The 25858-nt window shown below is 42.1% G+C and overlaps 2 protein-coding genes across 10 annotated transcripts in view; both read left to right on the forward strand.

Moving 5' to 3' along the window:
- The window catches only part of LOC125721876 (LIM zinc-binding domain-containing Nebulette-like), a 34425-nt gene extending 22659 nt beyond the window's left edge, over positions 1-11766 (forward strand). The window contains exons 3-4 of the mRNA XM_048998075.1: positions 5493-5577; positions 11514-11766. Coding sequence (XP_048854032.1) covers positions 5493-5577; positions 11514-11765 — 337 coding nt within the window. The 3' untranslated portion in view covers position 11766. The remainder of the gene's footprint in view (positions 1-5492; positions 5578-11513) is intronic.
- A 197-nt stretch (positions 11767-11963) lies between these two features.
- The window catches only part of LOC125721063 (nebulin-like), a 63055-nt gene continuing 49160 nt past the window's right edge, over positions 11964-25858 (forward strand). For 7 of the 9 annotated variants that reach the window (XM_048997026.1, XM_048997114.1, XM_048997285.1 and 4 more), the window contains exons 1-4: positions 11964-12191; positions 21558-21632; positions 21721-21792; positions 25439-25546. In XM_048997026.1, the coding sequence (XP_048852983.1) occupies positions 11964-12191; positions 21558-21632; positions 21721-21792; positions 25439-25546 (483 nt within the window). Of the gene's footprint in view, positions 12192-21424; positions 21633-21720; positions 21793-25438; positions 25547-25858 lie in introns of those variants that run through there. The other 2 variants (XM_048997194.1, XM_048997433.1) reach the window with 2 other exon arrangements.

Below are 25858 nucleotides of genomic sequence, written 5' to 3' on the forward strand. Positions count from 1 at the left end.
AAAAGTATATTCCTGAGGTAACGTCTGTCGGGAAGCAGCAGGTGTTCACCATTTAACACCTTTTAGCTACACACATCACCTGCCAAAGTCAGACGTGGGCACTCATCACCATCATCCGGAAGTCGTCAGTTATAACCTGTAAATCACCACATCAAAGAGAAAACCCTTGTTCAAGAGGTTAATCTCTTCCTAGTTGAATACTTATTTTTACCAAATGAATGTAACTACTTTAGTGATACAATGAAGTCTAATAGCAGCACATCTTCTAAAAGTGTCAAGTAACGTGCAATTTGCAGCGTTATCCAGGTAATTATAGTGAGCTCCACGGTAGCTAAACAGAACATCAAACAGTCCTAGAATTATTATAAAGTTGTTGAGAAGTGAGCATTGTTTTTCTGAATCATCTTTAAAAACAACTGTTTGAAGATAAATGATCTTTCTGCCGCTCATTAATCTGAACAATGGAAAGAATGCTTAGTGAAATCAGGCACTGTGAAAAAAAAGTCATTAATAATCTCCCTGATATAAAGCTACATGTTACATTCTGGCAAGCGATTTTATCTCCTTATCTAGCAAAACATAGTTTCTGTTTGGCATTTCTGTTATATTAACTGTTTGTGTTCAGTATTTAGAAGGGAAGGATTTAAAAATTCTCATTTGGGATTAATATGGAAGTAGAGTGGATTGTTTTCTATCTGCCTAAATAGTGTAGAGATTTTTTTTCTAGTCAGTTATTCATATTGTGGGATGTTACCTTATATCTCATTTTAAGTGGTTCTGATATTATCCAAGAACATATTTATGAGGAAAGTCAGAAAATCTGGTATTCATCACACTAAACAGGTAGAATTAAAATATTAAATACATATACATGCACACATAATACATCTGAAAAATGATTCAGTCTGTCATCATACATTAATAAAGCGTATTGATGGACGTCACCAGCAAAAGAAAGTTCATGAGTTTGTCACCAGCTTCTCTCCTCCTGTTGAAATGGTGGTGGGGGGGGGGGGGACTTTCTGGCCAGGAATCACTGCTATCCCCCCCCCCCCCCCCCCCGAAACTAGAGCTCCTAGCCTGCACCGTCAGCAGAGTCTGGTCAACTGTCTCTTGTCTCGGCATTAAACAGAGGGGGCATTGTCGGCGCCGCCCCGAGGGAATGTCTGTCTTGAGGCTGTCGTGCTCCCTGGGTCACGCTCGCTTGGCTGGCCGCCTTCTGGAGACAGAATGGGCTTCATTCAGCTCTGCCGTCACCTGTGCAGGTTGCCCCTCCGTTTCAGTGTCGAGTCCAGCTCTGACACATGACTGAGACAGAGCGGCCTACTGTCCCTCTGCAGACATGGTGAAAGTATTAAATTATCTCCCTGCTGTCCGCCGCTTATTTTTCGAATGTAATTGTGTGGCTAGTGGGCATCACGCTGTCACTTTTAGTTATTTTTCAGCCTCTAGACATTGTTTTTAGCTTTTCACGGCTTCTGTTGCTTATGACACAACCATTGATTTTGTTGCCGTGAGTACAAGTAGGACAAAAAAACCCCAATTGCTGGGTATCATAAACATTCAGCCTGTGTCTTTTCGTATAGTTTAACTTGATCCTATTCTTCAGGTAATTCCTTTCAGGTTCATGTCATTTGTTTAAAGTAACTGACTTAACCAGGGTTGTGTACAGGGGTGGGGCCACAGGTGATTGGCTCCCAGGGTGACCCCTCCTCTGTCACTCACTGATTCAACACATGTCATTGGCTAATGATAAGGTTGGCCCTGTGAATGAGTTAAGGCCTCTCTTACGCCTCCCATATTAAAAAAATCAACCCTGGACTGACCTCATTATTTTGAGTAACTCTTTGTGAGAGTAATTCGTAGCACAGACCAAAGATGTACTTTCTCCCATCCCCCCAAAGATCCTTGGAGAGGTTTCCAGATAAGTATGAGCTTGGAATAGGTATCATATGTGACATATCCAAGTAAGAGTAATGTAATAGTCACATGTACGCAAGCAACTGACAGATCTCAGTGGATATCAGTGAATAAATTCAGGGAGGGGATTGTTGGTTTGGTACAGAGGAATAGGGTCTAGTCCAGTGGTGAAGTATTCTCAGTCCTAATTTACAGCATCTCAACAATAACGGTGTTAAAACCAAGGGGAACAGCTCAAAAGAGGATTCCTACCATGGAGAAAATCATCTATACTATCAAAATACAACATAGCACGTCCAAGACTGACTGCCTGTATAAGTCAATTCCTCTGAACTAAACCCTCTAGAAAGCTGACAGCTTTTGATCAGTCATTTTAAGTGCTAAGCCTCGCCATTGATATCAGGTAGTTTAAAATCCCATTGCATTCCCTGGACTCTTAATAGGTTGTAGTCACAATTACCTTTGAATAAATGTTAATAGTAGTTGATTTTCTGGTGCCAGTTTTTGTTATCTATTGACTCTCAGTAGCAAATTCGAAGGAAATAGTGCTGTGTTTCAGATATCTAAGATGAAGCATTAGCCACCAGCGTATTTCACAGGTGGAGAGCTTACAGACGGCTGCAGGTGGGGGCCTAGAAGGAATTTACGGGTGCAAGCATGCAAATCCTTGAGGATTTGCACTCCGATCAAAATTTTCCAGAATGCTCTAGCTATGCTATGCCAGGCTTTAAGATTTGGCCTTTGGGGGGGGGGGGGGGGGGGGGCAACAGTTGGAAAAGGCAGTGTGCTCCTGCAATCTGTCATTGTCCCTTGTCATTGTTTTTTTTTCTAGGGTTTCAAGGACGGGGCAGAAAGGTAAGAGATAGAGAGATCCTCTGGCCAAGTCAGTCTCAAGATGGATGAGTTTTGCAAGTCATACATCAATATTAACACCCCGAGCTGTGCTTTCATGGGCAAGTAATGGCGAGGCAGTGTAACGGACATGAAAAGTAAACACCCAGTGAGCCTTAAAAAATGTACTCCATTTCTGCTAGGTTTTCATAGGCTCCAGTTATCATCAGCAGCCGTGTCAGCAGAAATAATTTCTGAATGATTTATTCAAATAACAAAGATCGGGTTGTGATGGCTTGTGCTCTTTTTATTATGTTATAGATCCACCGTGGGTGTTGCATCTAATTCTTTGTTATTTTAATTGTATTGCATTGTCAGTGAACCAATGATATGAGTCATCTGAGGTAGAGCATTGTGAGGTTTATTAAGAAATGTGCATTATGTGACCAAGAGGTGGTTGAAATTCGGAAGCTGAGGCATAGCAACCGGTGGGGTTTGGGGGGACGTGTCCTCCCCCAAAATGTCATTTGGCTTCATTTGTTCCCTCCAAAAATAGACAGACCTTTACATTTCAATTATTAAGTTTTGTCCCCCCAATATAAAAACTACGCTCTTGTTCAGAATGCCATTGTCTCTGAGGTTCTCATTTGGTTCTCGCTTGTTTCCGGGCTCCTAGTAGTCAATGCCTCCTTGTCTGGAAGAGTAAGGCTCTCTGGAGAAGAGATGTATGAGGGTGCATCTGGATGGCTGTTAGTGTTGACATTGGGTTTCATAGTTTACGCATCTTTCCAATACTTTTTTTAATTTCTTCATAAACATTGATGGCACTACAAATGGTGGAAAGTAATGTTATATGAAAAATATCAATGAATGAGAAAGATTTAGGTGGCAAGTTCCGGATTTTTGTCAAACTCTGATATGATTTACATGCTCCATATCGGAATTCATACAGTCGTCGCTTGCCACTTCGCGCTTCGACTTTTGCGGCTTCGTCTGTCGCGGTTTTTTGTATTGTCCCAGCATACCCCGCGTGCAGTTGTAAATAGCCCTTGTTGTGTTGTTGCTGTTATTGTTAATGGTTAATTCCTTATTGTTGCGCGCGTGTTTACCTGTGTCTTGTGTGTACCCGGTCTATCCCCATGTGGAATTAGCTTCCGTAAATCCCCCACCGTGTAGGCGTCTTACAGTCCGGCGTCTGACACCCTTGTGTTTCTTATGTGTAATGGGTTTTTCAGTACTTGTTGGGTGCCTGTTGTAATCCTTCTAAGGGCCGCTAATAAAGATTGCGTTTCCCCGGCAAGCTAGTCTCCGTGTTTCTCTGCTCCCGCGATGCCTCGGTGCGCCCGTCGCCACAGAATATTCGTCATCAAGTTGATCGAGACAGTGAAAATGATACATCGCTAAGCATCGGAAGCGATTTCTCAGAACTTTCATCTAAGCCCCACGGTGGCTTTCCATGAATTTTCATAGGTTAGTTGTTGTGTGTAAGAACTGTGTGCGTAATTAAATGTGTAATAATATGATATTTGTAACGCCTAATATGTCTTATTTTCTCTTATTTTGTCTAATATAGTAATGGTGACTAAAGGGTGTTATTTCACGTCTAGAGGGCTCTAACAATGTTAAAAACCATATCTAGAAGGTGGCAAACAGGTTTTTTTATGCTCTAACTACGAAAATACAAAAAGGACAAGGAATTTTGTTTGGTACAAGAGGGGGCATGAGAATACAATTTGAACATACCGTCAAGATAAAAAAATACCGAACAATAAATAAAATAAAGTTAAAAAGAGAGAGCATGACAATAAAAAAAATGTGCAATAAACAAACAAGAAAGCAAACATGTTCACATAAATAAATGACAACAAGACAACAATGTGTAGGGAGAAAAAAAACATGCTATTAATAAAAAAAAAAAAAACATGTTCACATATGAATAAATATGAGACAGGAAGATGGGGCGGCATGGTGGTGCAGTGGTTAGCACTGTTGCCTCACACCCGGGTTCGAGTCCCCGCCTGGGTTACATGTGTGTGGAGTTTGCATGTTCTCCCCATGTCGTTGTGGGGTTTCCTCCGGGTACTCCGGTTTCCCCCCACAGTCCAAAAAAAAAAAAAAACATGCTGAGGCTAATTGGAGTTACTAAATTGCCCCTAGGTGTGCATGTGTGAGAGTGACTGGTGTGTGAATGCGCCCTGCGATGGGCTGGCCCCCCATCCTGGGTTGTTCCCTGCCTCGTGCCCATTGCTTCCGCGATAGGCTCCGGACCCCCCGCGACCCAGTAGGATAAGCGGTTTGGAAAATGGATGGATGGATGGAGACAGGAAGATGTGGGGCACAGATAGTTTGGGGAATGTGCAAATAATTCACTAGAAGTAAAATGTACAGTGGGTGCAGTGTGGGAAGGTCCCATAGGTGCCAGTGTGATTCTGTATATAGTCTGTGATTTTAAATGACTTATTGTCTTTACTGATGTCACGGAGGTTGTTGTCATACAAAATGCATCATGTTTTCTAGTCAACTGCTAGGCTACTGTGAACAGGTAGATTTACATGATCTCAGGTGGGGAATTCTAGACTTTTGGCAAGCTACATTTGCAGTGGTTCTACGTTTGGTATGTTCGACTGTGTTAAAGCAGTACAGTGGGAGCGTTTTGTACTCAGATTTTGCCCGGCCCCCTCATCAACCGCAGCTTGGTGCCCAGAGGTCTGCATAACTGCTGGTTGTCCTTTTCTGTGCAGGCACTACCCGAAGCAGTCCTTCACCATTGTGACCGACACACCAGAAAATCTGCGTCTGAAGCAGCAGAGAGAACTCCAGAGTCAGGTGGGTTTTCTTAGGCCCAGAACACACCGGCTGTGCGGCATGAACGTCACAGCTGCGATGTGGAACAGTACTGCTGCTGCAGTGCCCATTCGCATATTTGTCCACACTGCGCGCACTGCTACTGCCACGCTGCTACTGCAGGCCCTATCTTTCTACAGTGGGTTTATCTGTGATAATGGCCATCGATAATAGAATGTTTGATTTCATACCATTATACATTTTGTTTAAATGGCTCCTGTGTTTGGCTAAACCAATGGTTCTCAAACTCAGGAAAACAAGCAGGGAAGTGGGTCCTGAGGACCGAGTTTGAGAACCACTGGGCTAAACAGTTCAGTTCTTCTTGTACTTTGACTGGTTTGGTCCTTGATTGAAAGACTCATCCTGCTGTTTCACATTAACATAGGTGACACATGCATGATTACAGGAAACCGACCAATCAGCACACAGCAAGAACTCGGCGCTTAAGTGAAATCCAGGTCCTTTTAATTGGAATGGTAGTTAACAAATCCTGTCCTAACTCAAAGTGTCCTCCCTGTCATGGATTAGGTCAGGGGTGACCGATCTTACCCAGGAAGGGCCGCTGCGTGTGCAGGTTTTCGCTGATACTCCCTAATTAGATTACTAATTAGAGGACTGATTGACTGAAGAGTCCTCACACCTGGGTGTGAACAGCTGACCTACAGGTTATCCCAAAAACCACATACACACCAGCCCTTTGCGGATATGATTGGTCACCCCAGGATTAGGTGGTAGCCATAACAGAAAGAGAGGGCAGCTGAGAGCTACTGCGCCTCCACCTAAAGATCAGTTAACTTATCACCATAATGTAGCGCTGGGGTTACCCATGGGGCAGGGCGGAGAGTTGGAGGGATATTGGCGGATGTAAATGGTGTAAATACTTCGGTGTAATTGTCATATCTTGTGTTTTTGCTGTGCAGTCCAGTAATGTCACATGTAGCATTAAGTTTTTGCAAATAGTGATACGCGTGGGCCAAGCATGCGTGGTAGGTGTGTCCCGGATGATGGGCAGTGTGTGTGTGTGTGTGTGTGTGTGTATGTGTGTTGTTGGAGTGAATGCTATGGGTGCAATAAGCACCCCCTTGTGCCTGATTAAACCTTGCTCCCTGATCTGTACGCCATCATAATATAATTATAGGCTACAATGGATTTTTTGCTCTGACTGCATAGTACAAATGTAGTCTCTACTTTCCCCTTGAATAACATGCAATTAGAAAAATGGTTACAATTATATTTATATATTTTTTCATGTCTATGATATACAGTGGTACCTTGGGACACGAACTCAATTTGTTCCAGAAGGCTGGTTGAGTAGTGATCTGGTCGAGGTCCAAATAGAATTTCCCCATAATAAATAACGTAAATGAATTTAATCCGTTCCAGACCCCCAAGTGATTGCCTATTTAAACCTATCTACCTACCTAACTAATGAAAATAAGCATTAACAATCAATATGAAACGAATACATATATGAAAAAGTACACATACAAACGCAATAAACATGAAATAAATGATCATTTACAAGCACTTTGCCTGTACTGAGGTGAGCTGATGGCAAACTGGAAGTGGCAGGTGGAGAGGAAGAGGGACCGTACAAGTTTTCGTGGGTCTGTTTTGTTTTGTCATGTCAAGATTTTTCGGTTGAGTTGTGTTTAGATTTTTCTTGACCGACTAAGGTCAAGAAAGGTGGTACACTCAACTAATTAAAAAAAATAACAATTAAAATCTGTAAAATGATTACTGCTTCTGACTCACATTGTGGAAGAGTAGATATCTTCAGCACTGTCCTCCTGTAAGTTGGGGTCCTGGACCTTGTGCTCTTGTCCTCTTGTTTTGTCTGGGATCCTGCTGGCAGTGGACAACATTTTGTTGCTCCACACCATTACTCCATCTGTCAGTACCACCCCCACCCCCAACACCTTATGGGCAGGGAGGTCGCAGGAAGGGCATGAGCAGTGGGGCTATACGGTCCGTTCACAAACCTTGTTGGCAGCAAGAAAGATGCCCAACCTCTGCCGGTGTTTTTTAGTGCCTCGTTAATTTTACGTCGAAAGGTTCACTCAGTTAACTGCACTAATAACGCCAAGGTTGCAGATTCAGGGTAGGGCGTGGCTTTTTAGGTTATAAATCTTCACCTTACCCTCGAAGGCTGTGGGTTCAAGTCCTGGGGTTGTCAGAGTAATCATATCACTGTTGGGTATTTGGGAAAAAAACCTAGAATGCTCTAGGGTTGCTAGACTCTCACCCTGACATGGGTGCTCGTCTGTATAAACATGCGTTTCAGTGTTTCTCTTGGAGTGCAAGATGGTTTATGTGAAAATCACCCAATTTCCCCACAGGGGTAAATAAAGTGCCTCTGTTCTATTAACACAGGGCTTATTGGCGCTGTGTAGGTGTTCAGAGGGATCTGCATGACCTGAGGAGCAGGAATATGCCGAGTTTACTCCCTCATCAAAATAGAACAGGTGCATGCTGTCCACAAGCTCTTGGATCTGTTACAGATGTATGGCCCATCTTTAGTCATTTGTGGGCAATCATTTTTATTTATTAATACGGACTAATATTCAATTCAAATAAATATATTTTTATATAGCGCCTTTCACAACAGTCGTCCCAAAGCGCTTTACATGACTGTAATACATAAAACATCATTAAAGAGAGATACAGAACGGGAAAAAGGAAGGAAATTAAATAAAGAAAGCCAGATGACAACGAAGGAGAGGAACCAAGAAACTCCAAAGTATGGAGGGATAAAATCCTCTGGGGGTCCAAGGTCAACTGGCTGCCCACCCCCTCCCGGGCATACTAACATTACTGAAAACAGAGAAGAGTGGACATGCTTGCTAAAAGGTAGGTATAAGCTCTGATTAAGAATACAGACTAATACCAGGATTCAAACCCTTTCTATCAGAAGAACACAACATTCACTCAGGTCCCTCCATCTCATGCATGCTGACGTTTTCACATGCAATTCTGATCACACAACCAAAGTTAGAAATGCTCTTTGCAAGGGGTGTAATTTGGGGGGGGGGGGACAGAGGTTCGAACAACCTTCTTGGGGACCCCCTGCTGATCTTGACTTTTTCTTTTTAGTAACAAAACACATGGATCAAATGTCCAAATCATTTATATAACAGTTTTGGTTAAACTATTGTAATTTATAATAATCTCTGTTAAATTTGGCCAAACAAACAAAATCCCCCTGATGGGCGGATTTTACCGACAGCACTCTCGCCCCCACCCTTGTAGGTACGTTTTACAGCTGCCACCCTGTGCTTTGATTAGAATATTACTGATCTGTTATTTTCCATTTCCTCTTGTTTCTCTTTCTGCTTCAAAAAGTAGCTCTGAAGGCCCACTGGGGAAGGGGGGGGGGGGGTACCCATGTCAGCCTATGGCCCCCAGATACCTAAGTCCTGCCCTGGTCCTCACCCACTGAGCCACACTCCAAACTTAAGTTTCTTCCTGTAAATGGACTGGAATGTTCAATCCAGTCTTTTGGGTTTCAGAGGAACCAGCCATTTCAGGGTTAAGGTCAGGTCCATGCAGGATGCAGTGAGGGCCGCAGCCCTGTGCTGATGCTGTCATTTAGGCTCGGAGTGGCTAATCCGACAGAGCTGACAGAACTCTGCAGAGGTCCTTCTGGGTGATGCATCAGCAGGCGGTCTTGTCAGAGCTCTGCCATTCAGACAAATGCTACCATTAGGAACCCAGACGTCCCCCCTCATGTCCACGTTTCCGCCAAGCCGAAGGATCCCTCTGCAGTCCGTTTGCCAGATTGTCTCCTGTGCAAAAGTCAGATGATTGCAAGCTCAGCTGATGTTTTCATCCAAAGTGACTAGCAGTTTGTATCGATTAGCAGGACTAATTGGGGGTTTGGGGCACTGGTTTTGCTTAGCTGGTTAAGACTCTGTGATCAGATGGCTGTTGGTTCAAAGCCCAGGGGCAGCACACTGACAGCACTGCTGGATCCCTGAACAAGGCCCTTATTCCCCTAATTGCAGGTGGTTGTCTGTGTGTCTGCTTGGAGAAATTTATCATCTAGCAGTTTTGTTTGTTTATTTCATTGATTAACTGAGCCTCATACTAAATATCATATATAAGATGTGATTATTAAAAAGCAAAGCCCTTAGTCCTTTGGGGCAACTTTTAGGGATGCCTTAGATATGTAGTGATGTAGGAAATCATCATCTTATTACGAATCAGGTCATAGTTGAGAAGATGCAATTTGCCTGTGATTGCTATACTTCCATTAGCACAATGGACTGGAACCAGGAGTAATGAGAATTTATGCTGTCTCACTTTTCACATGCCATTACAAACTAACAGCTTTTTAATGTCGCCATTTCTACCCTCTAATGAGAGAGAACACTGTTAACTTGTAGAAATAAAATATTTCAAATGGTTTATTTCTTTAATTCGTTGTTGATTTATCTGTTCTCCAAACTTTCAAATCTATCAGAAATAATATCAGAAAAATTTGGAGTATTTTCCCCTGGAGGAATTTGAACAAATTTCCAACACTGGAGATGATCTAGAAATGTTTGTGGAAACTGGTTGCTATTTAGCTATATTGAAGCCAAGGCTGACTGCTTTGTCTACTGTCTGTTTTTGTCTTCCTGTTGGACATTTTCATCATGTTTTAAATGCCTTTCCTACGGAGGGTATTTACTATTGACTCAACTATGACACATATCATGCCTTGCCAAACATCTACACCCCTAGGTGTAAGTATATAGCAATAAAAATTTGCCTGATTATGCAGCAGTATTCAGGGAAGCCTTATTTAAGCAAATACTGATTCAATACTCATTTTATCTTCTTACTGCATGCTTGTACTCTGTATCGAGAGTGCATGAATCCTTTAATTCAATTAATTGAGATGACAAATTACTGTATGGCTGTATATACTGGATATATTGCGGCTTGGTTTTGCCCACATTTTCAGGTGTCTTAGTTCAACTTTTCTGATTGAAGATCTGACTTTTATTTTCATGCCAGATGTCCCCCATATAAAACAACAGGAATTTGCAATCCATGTGACTAAAGGATTGTTTCAGACCATTTAATTAACCATGAAGATAATGTATATCGACCCCTGCTGGTCAAAAAGGAGCTGACAATTATTGTGCCATCTCCGTGTATAAATCGATTTCCCAAAAGTTCAAGCACAGTGCACTGGAAACTATAATTATAGTGTAACATTGGTTATGCACCTGGAATAGTAAATTGAATATCCTGCCATCCCAGTAATGACTCTGATTAAAGGTCTTTATGACAGGAAGTTGCTCATTTCTGCTATAATTACTGATGGCACATTGAAGATGCAATTAAAAGAAGGCAGAGAATAGGAATTACTTAAAGCTCGTTTTAAATGTATCTATGGTAATTGACAGAATTGGGCAGGTCTAGTGTGTTTTCTAACTGCTTTACCATCTAGTGGCCCACTCTGCAGGTCGTGGGCACTTTATCAAACCAATCATTTGTAGGAGCATGTAGAACGAAAAAATTAACGAAAAACGGAAAAACTACCAAACTTCACCTAGAACTGTTCAGCTTCTTGGGATCCATTTAAAAGACATATCAAGGATGAGATATATACTATTCAGTTTTCTTGATGAAAGAATATACCGATGTGACCATTTTGAAGTTTGAATCAATGCATTGACACTGTGCAAACTAGGGTTTGAACAACAGTCAACAGCTAAACTGACTATAGATGATCTTTTGGGATTATCGAATGACCAGTAAGAATAGGTCTGATTTGTTGAGGAGAGAATATAGTAGGGTACATAATACTTTACAGTCTGCAGTAGTGGGTGAGCGAGGGACCCACTTCAGCACCACCGTTTACTGTCCTCCAGACTGAAACGTTCTGTGACATGTTTGTTGCTGTCTTATTTTCACGTCCTTTTCAGGTGAAATACAAGAAGGACTTTGAGGAGAGCAAAGGCAGGGGATTCAGCATCGTCTGCGACACGCCGGAGCTGCAGAGACTGAGGAAAAGCCAGGAGCAGATCAGTAACGTATGCAGGGTCGGCGAAGACATGGGAAGACGGAATGCTGGGATCTGTGCTCGGCCCCGTGAGCGTGCGTGTGTGTGTGTGCGTGTGTGTGGGGAAAGGTGCATTTTGTCAATGAGGGAGACACACACAAAAAATGCTGAGTGATATCTGCCCATGAGCCCCCAGGGTGCAGTGTTTCTACCTTCCTATTTATGTCTTTATTGTAATTGTCACATCCATCTGTCTGTCTGTCTGTCTGTCTGTCTGTCTCCCCATGGACCTCTGTTCAGCAGACCTTCCACATCTCTCCCTGCCTGTTTACTTTCTGTTTTTCCCTGATGCTCCAGCTGTGGCAGGTGCTCTATGTCTCTCAGTCATATTTATGTGACTAATAAAGTCAGAAGGAAGTGTCTCCTCAGAGATATGGGAACTGGAACCAGAAGCCCCATCACGGTCAGAGCTCCTACAGGGCTTCTCCTGTTTCATTCACGCTTCACGAGACGCTCCATCGCTTCTCCTGAGTCGGGCTGCAGCCTCGGATTTCCGGTCACGGAGTGTAACTGTGCATCGTTCCTCCGGCAGCCATCCCAGGTGGGTAAAAAGGCAGTTGGCACCAGCTGCTCCCTGACACGGTGGTGAATATTCCAGGAGGTCAGATGGGGGCACGGCCATCGTGAACGGCAATCAGCTTTATCAGCTGAACCCCCACCTGACCGAGCCGACGGGATGGTAATTAACTCAGAGATTATTAGGTGACTTGGAAGAATCGATTTTCCTTCCCATTCACCAACTGATGAAAGCGGGACTTGGCCAGTGATGTCGGTGTCGCTGACTGTGGGTATCTGGGCACCTGGGTAATACTGGATTTAGTTATAGCACTTAATAATTCATTAATTAGTAATTAATTGGTCAATATGTTAACAAATCTAGTGCTGTCAGTTTGTATTTTAGCCTGGAATCCAGTACCAACTGAAATGTATGCACTTAGGACAAATGATTCAGTGGTATTCTAAATGCAATAAATTTGATATTTTTAGATTCGGTTTATTAGATTTTATAATACAGTTTTTATTGATTGCTTTTGCATGTTAACATACTTAACATTCTCAAGACTATGAGAACATTTTTCAAAACAGTTCATGTTTATAGCCCACACTGTGGTTTAGCTGCAAGTCTGTAACCTGCCCAAAACAATGAAATCATGCCTCAAAAGCAAATACGTCCACCGATGAATTAGTTAGTGCCACTGAAATGAAAATCAGCATCATTTTAAATATGAGAGTCAAAATGTCAATGTACGTATGCTCCTGATCTCCAGAATTCTGAATTGTGAAGCTCTGCATTACAGTATGTTAAGTTAACTGCCAAGAGAAAGCACTCGCATGCACATGTAACTTATTCAGATCTCAAGACACAGCACAATAGCAAACAAAAAAGTAACGCAGCACTGTATAACACAAAAACAGCAAAATGGCAACACAAGAACAACAAATGAGCAACAAAATCATGTACTGTGGGAACCAAAAACAGAACAATGGTGCATCACTGCAATTTATAAAATCTGTTTTATATCATTTTGAAAGATTGGTTAACTGATGAGCATGTGGTTGCTGAAATGATGGTCAAAAACATCTATACTATAGTTTAAGGTGCTATTATTCAAATCACGGTCCTCGAGATCTGAGCACTATTGGTTTTCCAGCCTTCCTTTACCTGTGAGTCAGGTGTGAAGCCTCTGACCAGTCAGAATCAGTAATTCTTAAATCAACTACCTGGGAGAACTGAAAACAAGGCCTGGATTTGGAATCAAGGTCCAGATTTGAAGAGCCCTGGTTTAAGGTGTAAAATTATTACAATGGGAAACTACATAAACTATTTTGAACAAGAAGACTACAGCAAACTACAGATGATGACAATTGTAACAAAAACACTTGCACATATGTTCTTAGCCATTCGGAAATTTGCCTGAAGCAGTGAGAAATTATGTTCTGCTGTGCAGAAGTGACATTATGGTGTGGGGATTACACTTGGATGGATGGATGGATGGATGATGGATGAATGGATGGATGGATGGATAATTATAATAGCTTTTCTCAGTTGTTCCAACAGTATTTTCCATCCAGTCAAAGGGGTGACGTAGCATGATGCATGGTGATTTGTAGCTGTCGGGTTCCATATAAGTACTGTTTTGTAGAATAGGAAGGAAAATATAATGTAAGTACGAGTATGAGGATAAAACAACGAGGTTGATTTATGTGCTTAAACATCCATGATATTTACCCAAAGTGTTCCTTTTCGGTGCTTAAAGTGTTTCCCAAAATCCCTAGTGGTCCACTTGAGTGCTCACGCTGATTAGCCGGGAGGGAACCTCAGCCTTAGCCATCAGCCACAAAGCAAAGCTTCTCGTTTAATTCACTCCATGTGTCAATCTGGTCTGACTGCACCCTGTAATCTCCCACTCTTCCATCACAGGGCGTGTGCGACATCATGGGAAAAACATGGGTGGGTTTATATGTAATGTTCACCCACCAGCACTAAAGGCCAGAAACACACGCCTATTTTAAGCAACAGCACATTTTGAATGTATGTGGCTGTTTCATCCATGGGCTCCTTATCTCCAGCCTCTAATTGGGGAAAACAAGTATGACGTCCTGGAATGGCTATTATCGAGTTTGCTGCATGTTAATGTCAGTGTTGTCCATTTTACATCTGTATTTATACTGCACTGCTACCTCTGGTAACTACAGGGTGGGGAAGGAGAAGAAATAGTAATTGTTATAAGGCAGTCACTTTTATAAAATTAATTTGTAGTATTGTGTATAAGTAGCATAGGATAAATAACACTTTGTACCCACATTAACATTATTTATAGTTTCTATCCTTGAATCTCTGATTTCATCCATCCATCCATCCATTTTCCAAACCGCTTATCCTACTGGGTTGCGGGGGGTCAGGAGCCTATCCCGGAAGCAATGGGCACGAGGCAGGGAACAACCCAGGATGGGGGGTCCAGCCCATTGCAAGGCACACTCACACACCGTTCTCTCTGATTTCAAAAATCAGATATATTGTTTGTTATATTATTGCAGTATTATTAGAAATATTGGTTTATCAACAATTTTTGTAATAACCCACTGAAAGTCAAAAGGCAAAGTATCTTTTGTATTCAATTTCAGCTATTTGATTGTGGAATCCTACACTGAAATGAAATATTGTTCTTGATGGTCGGAGTACAAATGAGAAGTAATAAATAAATAAATAAATAAAATATATAAATGCCAAGATATACAAATTGTACTGGAAACACTGCTAGAAGATGCATGGATGGGATTTTTAAATTGCAAAGTCGTTGCATTCCTTCCCACACCCTCATCACAAAGGTTACCTAGCAACAGTTTTTTGGTCATCCTAGGTACTTTTGACATTTAAGCTAACTGTCAGCTGATAGGAATCAGTATTTCAAATGCTTTTGTTTCTGTTGTTAAATTTTGACATGGCGTACGGCGGATTTGGCATTTTTCGTTTAATGCCGACTCCTGATGTCCTGTCTTCTGGGATACTGAGGGTGTTCTTTATCTCGATTCCAGGACTGTGTCTCTGGATTGACCGCCGGGTTATTAAGAATCAGTGATTATTGGAGGCTGACTTTGCCATAAGCTGGAAGGTTTTCCGGAAACAGCTTGTTGTATGTATTATTATATACAGCTGTATGGTATTTTGTGTTACATCTCAGCCTTGTCAGAATCAAGAATTTCCTTACATTATATTCGGGCAGTCCCCGAGTTAAGAACGTCCAACATATGGACATCTCGTATTTATGAACGCACTGCCATAAGGCCTGCTGTATTCAAATTTTGGGTTAAATACAATAGTTCGTAATAAAAAATGCACACACTACTTTGTGACGCTCACGGAAACATTGTCCGCCTTCAACAGTTCGAGGTTCAGCACAATAACTTTTATTAGTATCGTACTGTACATTTATTCTTATTATATGTACTGTATTATTATTTTTCCAATCTAGCTATAAATTTGACTTGTCAAGACTCAGGGAACGGAACTCGTCGCTAACTTGGGGGCTACCCCTAAACCTGAAATAAAGTACGTGCAATATCTAAGTAGGGTCTACAAAACTTCTGCAGTATCAGAAATAGTATCCCTGAATCTGACTCAGCAGAGTGTAATTTAGAAAGCGTTACTGTCCCTGTCCCATTAGCCTTGTTTATTTGGAAAGGGCACTTTCTCACAGCCTCTTCTATTATCCGTATTTCTGCAGTGTTGGATACGATCTACTCTTCTCTCTTCTTCTCAATTAAGCGGTTGAGCGAGCAAAGTGGACAGATGGCTGGCCTGTTTAGCCAGCATCCGATACCCCACTAAGGCCTAATACAGATCCTTTGGCACGTACATCACTCTACGGGTAATACTGGCAAGATCACCTTCTCCTGCGACCCAGTAGTGCTCCCAAAGGTGGCTCTATCAGAGGTGATTTAAAGACCAGAAAAAGTCTATTAAGGAGCTTCGACAGACTAGGATCTGAAAATCAGGATCAAGCTTGTGGTGTATGAGAAATTACCTATTGAAATGCTCAATGAGGAGAGGATCTTACTGAAATGTCCATTTTACAATGATCAATACCCTATCAATATAAAACAGAATCTAAATCAATGAATATATAAAAAAATCTTAAACTTAATTAGTTTTCTGTAACACACTTACTAGTACTAAATTTAATCGTGAGCAGCACCGAAGCATGCAGGTTTCGTATTTTTTGTTGAAGGTCCAAATTGCCTGGGGTTATGTTGTGAAATAATATTGTACTCTAAGACATGTAGGACAACGATGGTGACCTGAACCATATGACTGTGGGATGGGAGCTAAGGCCCATATCTGCTCATAATAAGGGAAATTAGTTAGACCAAACCAGTGGGGAAGGAGAGCAATAAAAAACAAAAAGCAAAATGGACACTTGGGTGCAGAAACAAGTGTGGAGGGGCATGTGTGGCCCAGCAAGTTAGGGTGCTGCGCCTATGACCAGAAGGTTGTTATTTCAAATCCCACAGTTGGTGGAATGATTTCACCAGTGGGCCCCTGAGCAAGGCCCTTAACCCTCAGTTGCTCCTAGGACTGTCTGCTTGCATGTTAATGAATGGGGCCAAGTGCAGTCCAGGACTTTGGGGTCTGGTCAAAGAAAAGGCGACTCAAGCTTAGGAAGGTGCTCATCACCTGATTTCACGCTTCTCAGAGACCTCCAGTCCCTTAAAGATATACTCTCCTTCTTGATTTGTTATGCATTATGAAGGCACCCTTTTAGTCTTGCACAGAATCGCACAACATTCCAGCAGACGCCTTGAAAGGGAGACCACCAGAGCCCGTAACTGTACTTCTCAGCGTGAACTATTTATAGACATTTAGCAGGATGTAAGAAAGGATGTTATTAGGAACTGCATTCCACAAATTCTTTAGGGTTTTCTTTATCGAAATCTCCCGGGTTTCAGTTATTTCGAAAAGTCTAGGTTGTAGTTCAGTGTTTCCTGGTTTTACTGTCGTGATTTACTTTTCACTTTGTACCGCATGTTGAAAACACAGGCATACTACACACTCAATTAAAATGCTACTGTTTTGTGAAAAGAAGGTTAAGTTAAAAAAAAAAGTAACCGACAAAACTGAAGTCTGATGAGGGGCTGGGCTGACAGGAGGATAAATGAGACCTGCTTTGCTATTCGGGACTCACAAGGCCTGTAGGGGAGGGTAACGCCACATGTTCCACTGCTCCATGGATCGGCTCCATAGCATGAAACGCGACCCCCTGTGACTGCGGAAGCCTGGGGATTCGGATAATCATATGTATTTTCCTGAGGCGACCTAGGCGATGTCTTCATCTAAAGTGACGTGTTTAGCTTTTCGTTGTGTGATTCAATAATTTAAGTATAAGAATCAGGCTGATTTGGCAGATGGATGGATGGATGGATGGGGAGGTGGGCAGGCCTGGGTAATAAAAATAAGGCGTAAAACTGTGATCATGCTCAAAGCCAAAGTCCATCATTAGTCAGTTCCTGCACGGATGCAGGTTAATGGAAAAGCTCTGTGTTAATTAAGTACAGAGCAGCATTTAATTTGCTGAGCCTCATTTATTGATGGGTGCGGTTCACGTTTCATCGTAGGTCCTGAACCCTTCAGGTACTCAGTGCTTCTGTTAATCCTGATGCGAGGGGCCGGACTGTGTGTTTGGGCTTCTCTTCTGCAGCAACGGAAGCTTCTTAGCTCTTTCAGTATGGCCATTGCATTTCGTGGCATCTTGCAGTGTGAATGAAGAAATTAATGCGATGCTGTGGATTGGGGGGGGGGGGGGGGCACCTTTTGTCTGTCACCTCCAGGGTTGGAGGGTCTGAATCCTTCCCCTAATCTGTATGGTATGATAAACCATTTCAAAACTTTTTTCCATCTTTAATGTGAAAAACAGTAAAATAAGCTGTAATAAGTGTGCACGCCTTTAAACTAATACTGTGTTGAAGCACCTTTTGATTTAATTGCAGCATTCTGTCTTTTTGGGTAGGAGTCGATACCACACTGTGACTTGCCAATATTTTCCCATTCTTCCTCGCGTAAGTGCTCCAAATCTGTCAGATTGCAAGGGCATCTCTTGTGCCCAGCCATCTTCAGGGGCCTGTACTATGAAGCGGGGTCACTGGCTTATCGGGGTAACTTGTCGGATTTAAGGTATTCTGGGCAAAATGTAAGTGAACGCATATGAAGTCCATTTAAAGTTTCCCCGATAAGCCAGTAACCCTGCTTCGTAGTACAGGCCACTGGTCACCCAGCAGATTTTCAGTTGGATGCAGGCCTGGGTTCTGGCTGGATCATTCCAAATTTTCAGTTTTCTTCCAGTGAAGCCATTCTTCTGTTGATTTGGATGTATGATGCTGCCACCGCCATGCTTCACCACGGGGATGGTGTTCTATTGGTGATGTGCAGTGTTGTTTTTGCACTAAACATATCTTTTGGAATTGTGGGCAAAAAGTTCAACCTTGGTTTCATCAGACCCTAACATATTTTCCTAGGTTTTTGGGAGACTTGATGTATTTTTCTTGCAGAATTCAGCCGGGCCTGGATATTTTTCTTTGTAAGAAAAGGCCCCATAGTCCATACATATGGAAAATACGGGGGATTGTTGTCACATGTAGTACACAACAAGTACTTGCTAGAAATTCCTGCACCTCCTTCAGTGCTGTTAACCTCTTGGTTTTCCTCTAGTCTTTTCATAAATTTTGGAGTGACATCCAGTTCTCGGTGACATCACTGATATCCCATATTTTCTCCCCTTTTTTGAAGACTGTCTTCACTGTGCTCCATGGTATATCTAATACAATGGATTTTTTTTACCTTCCTCCTGCCTGATAACTTTCGACAATGAGATCCCTTTCATGCTTTCTGTAGTTTATGCTGTGGGATGCAACTGTCAGGAAAGCCTACTACGACAACTGAACTTTATTTGGGCTTGATAAGAGTCACTTTAATTGATGGCAGGTATGTACCCAAAATACTGAATGCTATAATTAAATCAAAAGGTGCTTCAACAAAGTATTAGTTTAATGATGTGCACACTTATGCAACCAGTGCATTGTGCATTGTTTTTTTTAATAAAAAAAAATTCCCCCTAAAATTTGTTTGTCCACGCGGTCCAATCCTTCGCGTGTATTTAGCGTGTGTAAATCTTCCACCATCTTGCAGTTTGGCGTCTAACTCGTTGGTTGACTGTTGTGGTCCTTCCATTTACAATCGCCCATGAAGTATGCTGGGACAGGCACCTCGCTGATGCTTCACTAGAATGAGAAAAGGAATCTGGTCGAGGAATCTGTTCATTTACCAAATTTTGTATGTGAACCAGTGCATTTTTTCCGTGAAACTTTTGGTCACGAACAAAATTGTTCGTAGGACACAGTTTTCGTGAACCGCAGTCACCACTGTATTATGAAACATTTTGCAACAGCAGTATCCTGTTTGTATATTAATGCTGCATGATGCGTTTGAAGGTCTCCGGAATTCTCCAGAAGCCATCACAGATCCCTCTTCTCTTAACACCGTTAAATTGACTGCTAATTAACTAAATTAGGGTAATTCAGAGGAACGTGGTGCTGAAGATCACCATGCCCCTGGGTCCAGTGGCAGCCAGGCCGCCTCTAGAGGGCTGCACATGTCGAATTTAATTAGCAGATAAGTTGAAGGATCAGGACATCCCTGCTTCACCTTGTAGAGGAAGTCTGACAGTGTTGTGATATTTGTACAGGGTCAACATCTTGAGGAGGATAGCAAAGTACATTAATAGAACATTAATAGAACGTATTTATTTTACATCTCACATTTAAGACTTAAAATGGAAACTAGAAAAAGAACTAAAAAATGTAAGTGTCTTTCCACAAAGGCTGAAGACTTATGTGGTGAACTTTCTAGTGATGAAGTAAAGGCTTTCACTGGTGAGTGAGGTGTGTCACTAAGAAATCTATGCACGTGTCACTTGTGGATTCAGGTCTCTAACCCCAAGCTTTGCTCACATATCATTTTGGACAAAAGCATCTGCTAAATAATTAAATGTGGATAATACTTCACCGGCACTTAAGCATCAACAATCCAAAGGAATAGAATGGACGGCTTCCTCTCATTTCTGATTTCTCATTTGCTCTTTTACCAGATGATGAAATTCAGCTCAGTTTATCCCCTTGAGTTTAGCGCTGACAGCCCTAAGACCCAGGAACATCTTCCCAAAGCGTATCTCTAGTGTCTCTCCCATGCTACACTGCACCACGGAGGAAGGCAAGCCAAATAGCCCCCCATCACCCTCGTTACCCTTATTGGATTAAGTTAGTCACCCCCCCTCTCCAGCTCTTGCCCCCCAGCTGCTGCTGCTACTGACTCACAGTATGCAAGAAGCTCGTGATACTATTTACCATGATGAGGGTGTGGCTACTGAAAGAGCTATATCTTTATATTACGACATCATGATTGTGACTATGATGTCATAATAAAGAAGTGGTCAGTAGTCCTTTAATCTTCTCCATGTTGGAAATCTGTTTGTCAGAATTATCAGTAATCTGATGACAAGAACTGTGTCTGTGTGTTTTATGTGGAAGGATGTGAGAGTCTTGGAAAAAAAAACAAGACTTTCATAGTGAAAAGTTCTTATTTATTGTTAAAGACCTTGACAGGAAGGAGATACGGGTTAGCATTTCTGGGGTCAGTTCTCAGTTAACAGTGCTTAGTGTCCAGTTTGTTGTTCCCCATTAAATAGACATTGTCTATAATATCCTGTGATCTTTTCATAACCTTTAGCAACTTAGTGAAGCATAAGTATTTTGAGAAACATTAAGGGACAGTTTATATCATTTACTGGACCTTTTTTATAAATAAATAATATTTGATTCAAGTAATAATCTTTAAAATGTCAGAATGAGTGACCGTACCAAACGCGACACAGTCCGTTATGCTGTCAGTCAAAAACTTCTGCCATATTTAAAGGATCATTCATTTGTTGTTTTTAAATTCAAAGTCTCAGTTTTGTCTTTGTTTGACATTGTAACTAAAACTTCAGAAAATTTAAAACTACTGTACATGCAGGATATCTGTTGTTTAATATACAATCTCATCCTGCATGCCAATAGAATAAGTCATTCGACATGTTGGACACATTCCTTCCTCTATGCTACATTGCCTTTGAATGCTTCACCCCCCTCATACCCCCACCCTGACATTGCCCTTCACATTCATCCATAAAAAAATTGCTCAGATAAAAAGCCAAGTGGAACCTAAATTGGGAAGGCAGGCCCGATAGCAGTGACACGTCCCTACGGAGTAGGTCTGGCATTGTGTCCTGGGGTGGCGCATCGACGTACTAGAAAGTGTCCGGGAACGACTGAACTCCTGAACCAGACTTAGTCCAGCTTCTGCTTCATTTTTCCTCAGCTGGATTTTCCTTTAATGGAAAATAAGGGTGATTCTCAAGAGGTGGATGGACACCTGGAGAGGAGTGACACCGAGGTAAGGATGCCATCCAATCATCTGGCGACTTTCAGATGACCTTGACTTATAGTGACCTGAAAGCTCAAGGTTCCTGTGTGCTTCACAGAGCCTTGGTAAGGATGTCGTGCCAGATGCTAAGGTGGAATTCGCAAGAAGGTGCAGCCTGATTCTAAGCGATGTAAGTATAGATGTTTGGCCTTTCCTCCCTTTCAAGGAGACAGCAGCCAGTGGGAGGTCGACTGTCTATGAAAGAAGACCGACTGCTTACTGTTTAGGTCCTTATAGATGTCACCTGTAACAGATGTGGACCAAAAAACATCCCCGCTTGATTTAAGTGGTAGAAAATGTCTGATTAATTACTTGGCCCTTTGCTATTAATCTGGTTTGTAGGCAGTAGAGGATTCACTTCTGGCATCTTCCAGAGAGAAGAGAAAGGTTAGCTTGTTTGTCCAATATAAGAACAAAGGGGCAACTAGCTGGAGCTCAGACATGGTGTGGAAGAGGGTGAAACAAAAGGGAATTGTGCCCTAAAAACTGAATTATATAATAATAATGCTAATAATAATATATTATGGAATTAATAATAATAAAAGATTTCCTATCTAATTTTTCTCGAAAGATTTTCTAAGAAGCTGCAATCAGCAGAGTAGATCTTCACCTTTATAAGTAAGGTGGCTTAATTTCCTGAGAGCAGAAAGCGCTCACGTTCTTCAAAGAGTCTGCTCTACGATAAGAGGCTCGAGAATAAGGTGACCTTCCTTTGTTCCTTATTCTGACGCAGACACTAAGTATAGATGCTGCCACTCGCACTGGGCTGTAATTCTGGTCCCCGAGTCGACATCCTGACTTTCAGGAATAAAGAGCAAAGGTCAAATGCAGCTCAGCCCGCAGAAGCTGCAGTTTCCGGGGAATGTTAATTGAATTTCAACTATTAAGAATTTATAGCGCGCCTGTCGATATATCTGCAATTCTGCAGGGCTTATATTTCAGGTAAAACCGGAAGAATAGTTCTCTCTTTTTCTCTCACAGTTTACATCCACTGTTCCGGGCTCCTGGCTCTCGAAGGAAGCTCAGCCGGAACAGAGCGTGTTAGTTACGGCTCTGCTCGGTACAAAAAAAAAAAAAAGCCTGGTTCTGGAAGACTGGAAGAGTGCCTATTTTTATTCCTACTGCTCATAATTAAACAATTAGTGTAGACTTGAGCTACTTTAATTACAATCTGCTTGTGTTTTTGCCTACTCCAGGCATGTCTGAAATTGTGCACTAATTACTGCTCTTGTTCTGAAGCTTTACTTTGGTGGCCTGGGATATTTTACTGGAAGTCCTAGATCCCCAGATCCTTTGCATACATTATACATTATAGATTGTACATTTGCATTTTCAGATTTTGACACTGTATCTCACCTCCATCTATTTTACATTGTGTTTTACATTATTTAATTATTCCTTAAACAGTGTATGGAGGACGTGCAGTCTTAGTAAAAGTGCATGAATAATGAGGAAAATGGGCTCAGGGCAATGCATATTGGGAATTTACTCAATGGCACTGTATTATATAATATCCTGGTTCTAACGCTTGCTATGGATATGTTTATTTCGTGCTACACTTGGGATTATCCTTGGTTCTACTAACTGGAGACAGTAGGCTTAGAGAGGTGTGACCTGCTTCCCGCGCACCATCTGTCCGACATCAGGTGAATAGTAATCGGGTCTAAGCAGCAGCACCTGTTGACCCTGAATGAGCTCAGTTTGCAGCCTATTACAGGGTCGTGTTCCTCTCCAGCGTGAGCAGTGGAGTCAATAAGGCACAGGAAGTGGTGCAAATATCGAAAAAGAGAAACCGGAGCAGGGGGTAGCGCGAGATCTGGTGTCCAGGTACTGGAAGGTCAGTGGCAGTGTCTTCCACCTCGCAAACTATGCAGGTGGGTGGGGCCAAGGATTGGAGTCCCTCTGTTGGCCACAAACAGTCACTACACTAAATAATAAATAAGTGCATTCCTTATTTAGGTATTGGTGAGGAAGCATGTTCTGAGAAATAGCTAGCTATGATCTTTTGACTCTACTCACTAGCTGTTTGTTTAGTTTTTGAAATATCTAAGAGGAGTTGGACCCCCAAATTGACCTGCTCCGGCAGTGGATTATATGATAAGCTGGCTCTTGATTGTATTTCATTGCTTCAGGGAAACAAGTATAGTATTATACGCAGATCTACGCTCCCCTCTTGCTCCAGTTGTAGCTTAATGGCTAGCAGACAGGTCGTCCAAAAACCTCCATAGCCCACCTTGGAAGAGGGTCCCTTACCAGACCATCATTGTCTCTTTGCACAAAGGTGCCTGCAGTCAAAGCCGCTTTCGTTTCACCGTCGGGAAGAAAGGCAATGTAAATCAACACCTTTGTGTGCTCCATGATGTTCAGTTAATATGCCTGGTGGGTTGCCAGAACTAGAAAGAACCCATCAGGGGGTCCTGTCAGGCATGTGCTGTACCTGATGTACCTGGCAACCACGGTGCATTTCGGGGAACCTGTACTGTTGCCTGGGCTTTTTACGTATTAATTTTTTTGAAGAACCATGAGAGATTATGGCATGTTAGATTGATTGCAGAACAGTAGGCTGCACCAGTGAGACAAAAATGATCCTGGGGGTCTGGAGTCTTCAGAATGTGTTTGCTTTCTGTACCTGAGTAAGATTCTGATCTAAGTCTCAGCTATTTGACAGAATTTCTGCAAAACTTTTCCAGGCTAGAGAGAATCATCCTCTATTCTGTTGTTCTTTTCTGCCGTCGTACGAGTCTCCTGTATATTTGCTCATCGCATGTTTTCAGTAATTGCTTCGCCTCCAGGAATAAAATGGCAGATGAGTCAGGAGACGTGTTTATACGGCTAAATTCTTTATCACGATGTCGCTATTATTGTTCAGTTAGTTATGACCTAATTTATTCCTGTTTTTTCAGCTTCACTGAAGAGTGGAAGAGGGAGCTTCACCGAACGTGTTTAGTTATTGACAATAAAAAAGGTCTTTGGTTAGAGGAAATTTTCAGCATGATGTCATTCACTGGGATCTCATCCCTGGTGTGGCCCATCTTGTGATCTGTGCTAACTGAGACTCACTGTGGCCGAGTTCTCGATATGCGGTTAGAAGATGGATGGACGGATGTCCCTGTAAAGGGAGATTATTCTAAGCCCTAATATCTTAACCATAAAATCTGATTTTTTTTTCTGGAAGGCAGCCTACTGGAAGTCTCTCTAACCAGTGAAACATGTGAGAGTCTTTTCAAGACCAGTCAAAACGCTGAATTGCTGGTTGAAAGAGAAGCGCTAACACCTCTCTGACTGTGGGTCTGAGCAAATATAATATCATTCCGAAATGCTTCTACCCTACCAGCCTCCCTGCAGTCTTAGATCCCCCTCTTCAGGCTCTCTCCTCATGCCCCCTTCCAAACTCCATGGCTATGGTGACCGCATCTTTTCCTGTTTAGCTCCCCACTTTTTGGGACTCCCTCCCTACTGCTATTCGTCAGTCGGTCTCGGTCTCAGATTTCAAAATTAGGCTGAAATCCTGTTTGCTGAAGTATAACCTTCCTTGTCCATAATATGTTTTGTCGTTTTGTTATCTGTTTACTTTATTATATGTAAGCATCTTTGAGATCTTGAAAAACGCTGTATAAATAAAATTTATTATTATTATTATTATTATTATTATTATTATTATTATTTATGAAACGCCATTGATGTTGTGGGGGAACGCTAAGGCCTGCTCCATGCAGGATAAGGGTTTCCTTTCTTACTGAGAGTGCTGCACGTGTGTCGTTGCTGGCATGTTGCAGGTTCAGTACCAGGAGGACGCCAAGGAGGTTTCGAGCTCCTTGTACTCGCTGCTTCCAGAGACAAACGAGACCCTGCATGCCAGGGAGGTCTCCAAGCTGCAGAGCGATGTATGTACTTATGGACCCCACGCAGAAAGGGTTATGGGTTTGAGGCTTACCGAAAAAGAATGGGTCCACCTTGTATTTGGCACTATTACATACTTAGTATCTCACTCCTGAAGCAGAAGACTTAACACAATTTTCACGAGTCCCATCTCCCAAAAGCACAGGCCGATTAGAAAACCTATATATTAGCATCTAAATATCTTGTCTTGTGTTTTTGTTTGCACTGCTCAGTGAGTCTCATTTTGCTGACGTGTACAATGAGAACAATAAAGAACTGAATTTAAGCACTGCTTTGGTATGGTGAAACAGAGGCTT

The sequence above is a fragment of the Brienomyrus brachyistius genome, chromosome 1 (genome assembly GCF_023856365.1).
Source record: "Brienomyrus brachyistius isolate T26 chromosome 1, BBRACH_0.4, whole genome shotgun sequence".
Classification (NCBI taxonomy): Eukaryota; Metazoa; Chordata; class Actinopteri; order Osteoglossiformes; family Mormyridae; genus Brienomyrus; species Brienomyrus brachyistius.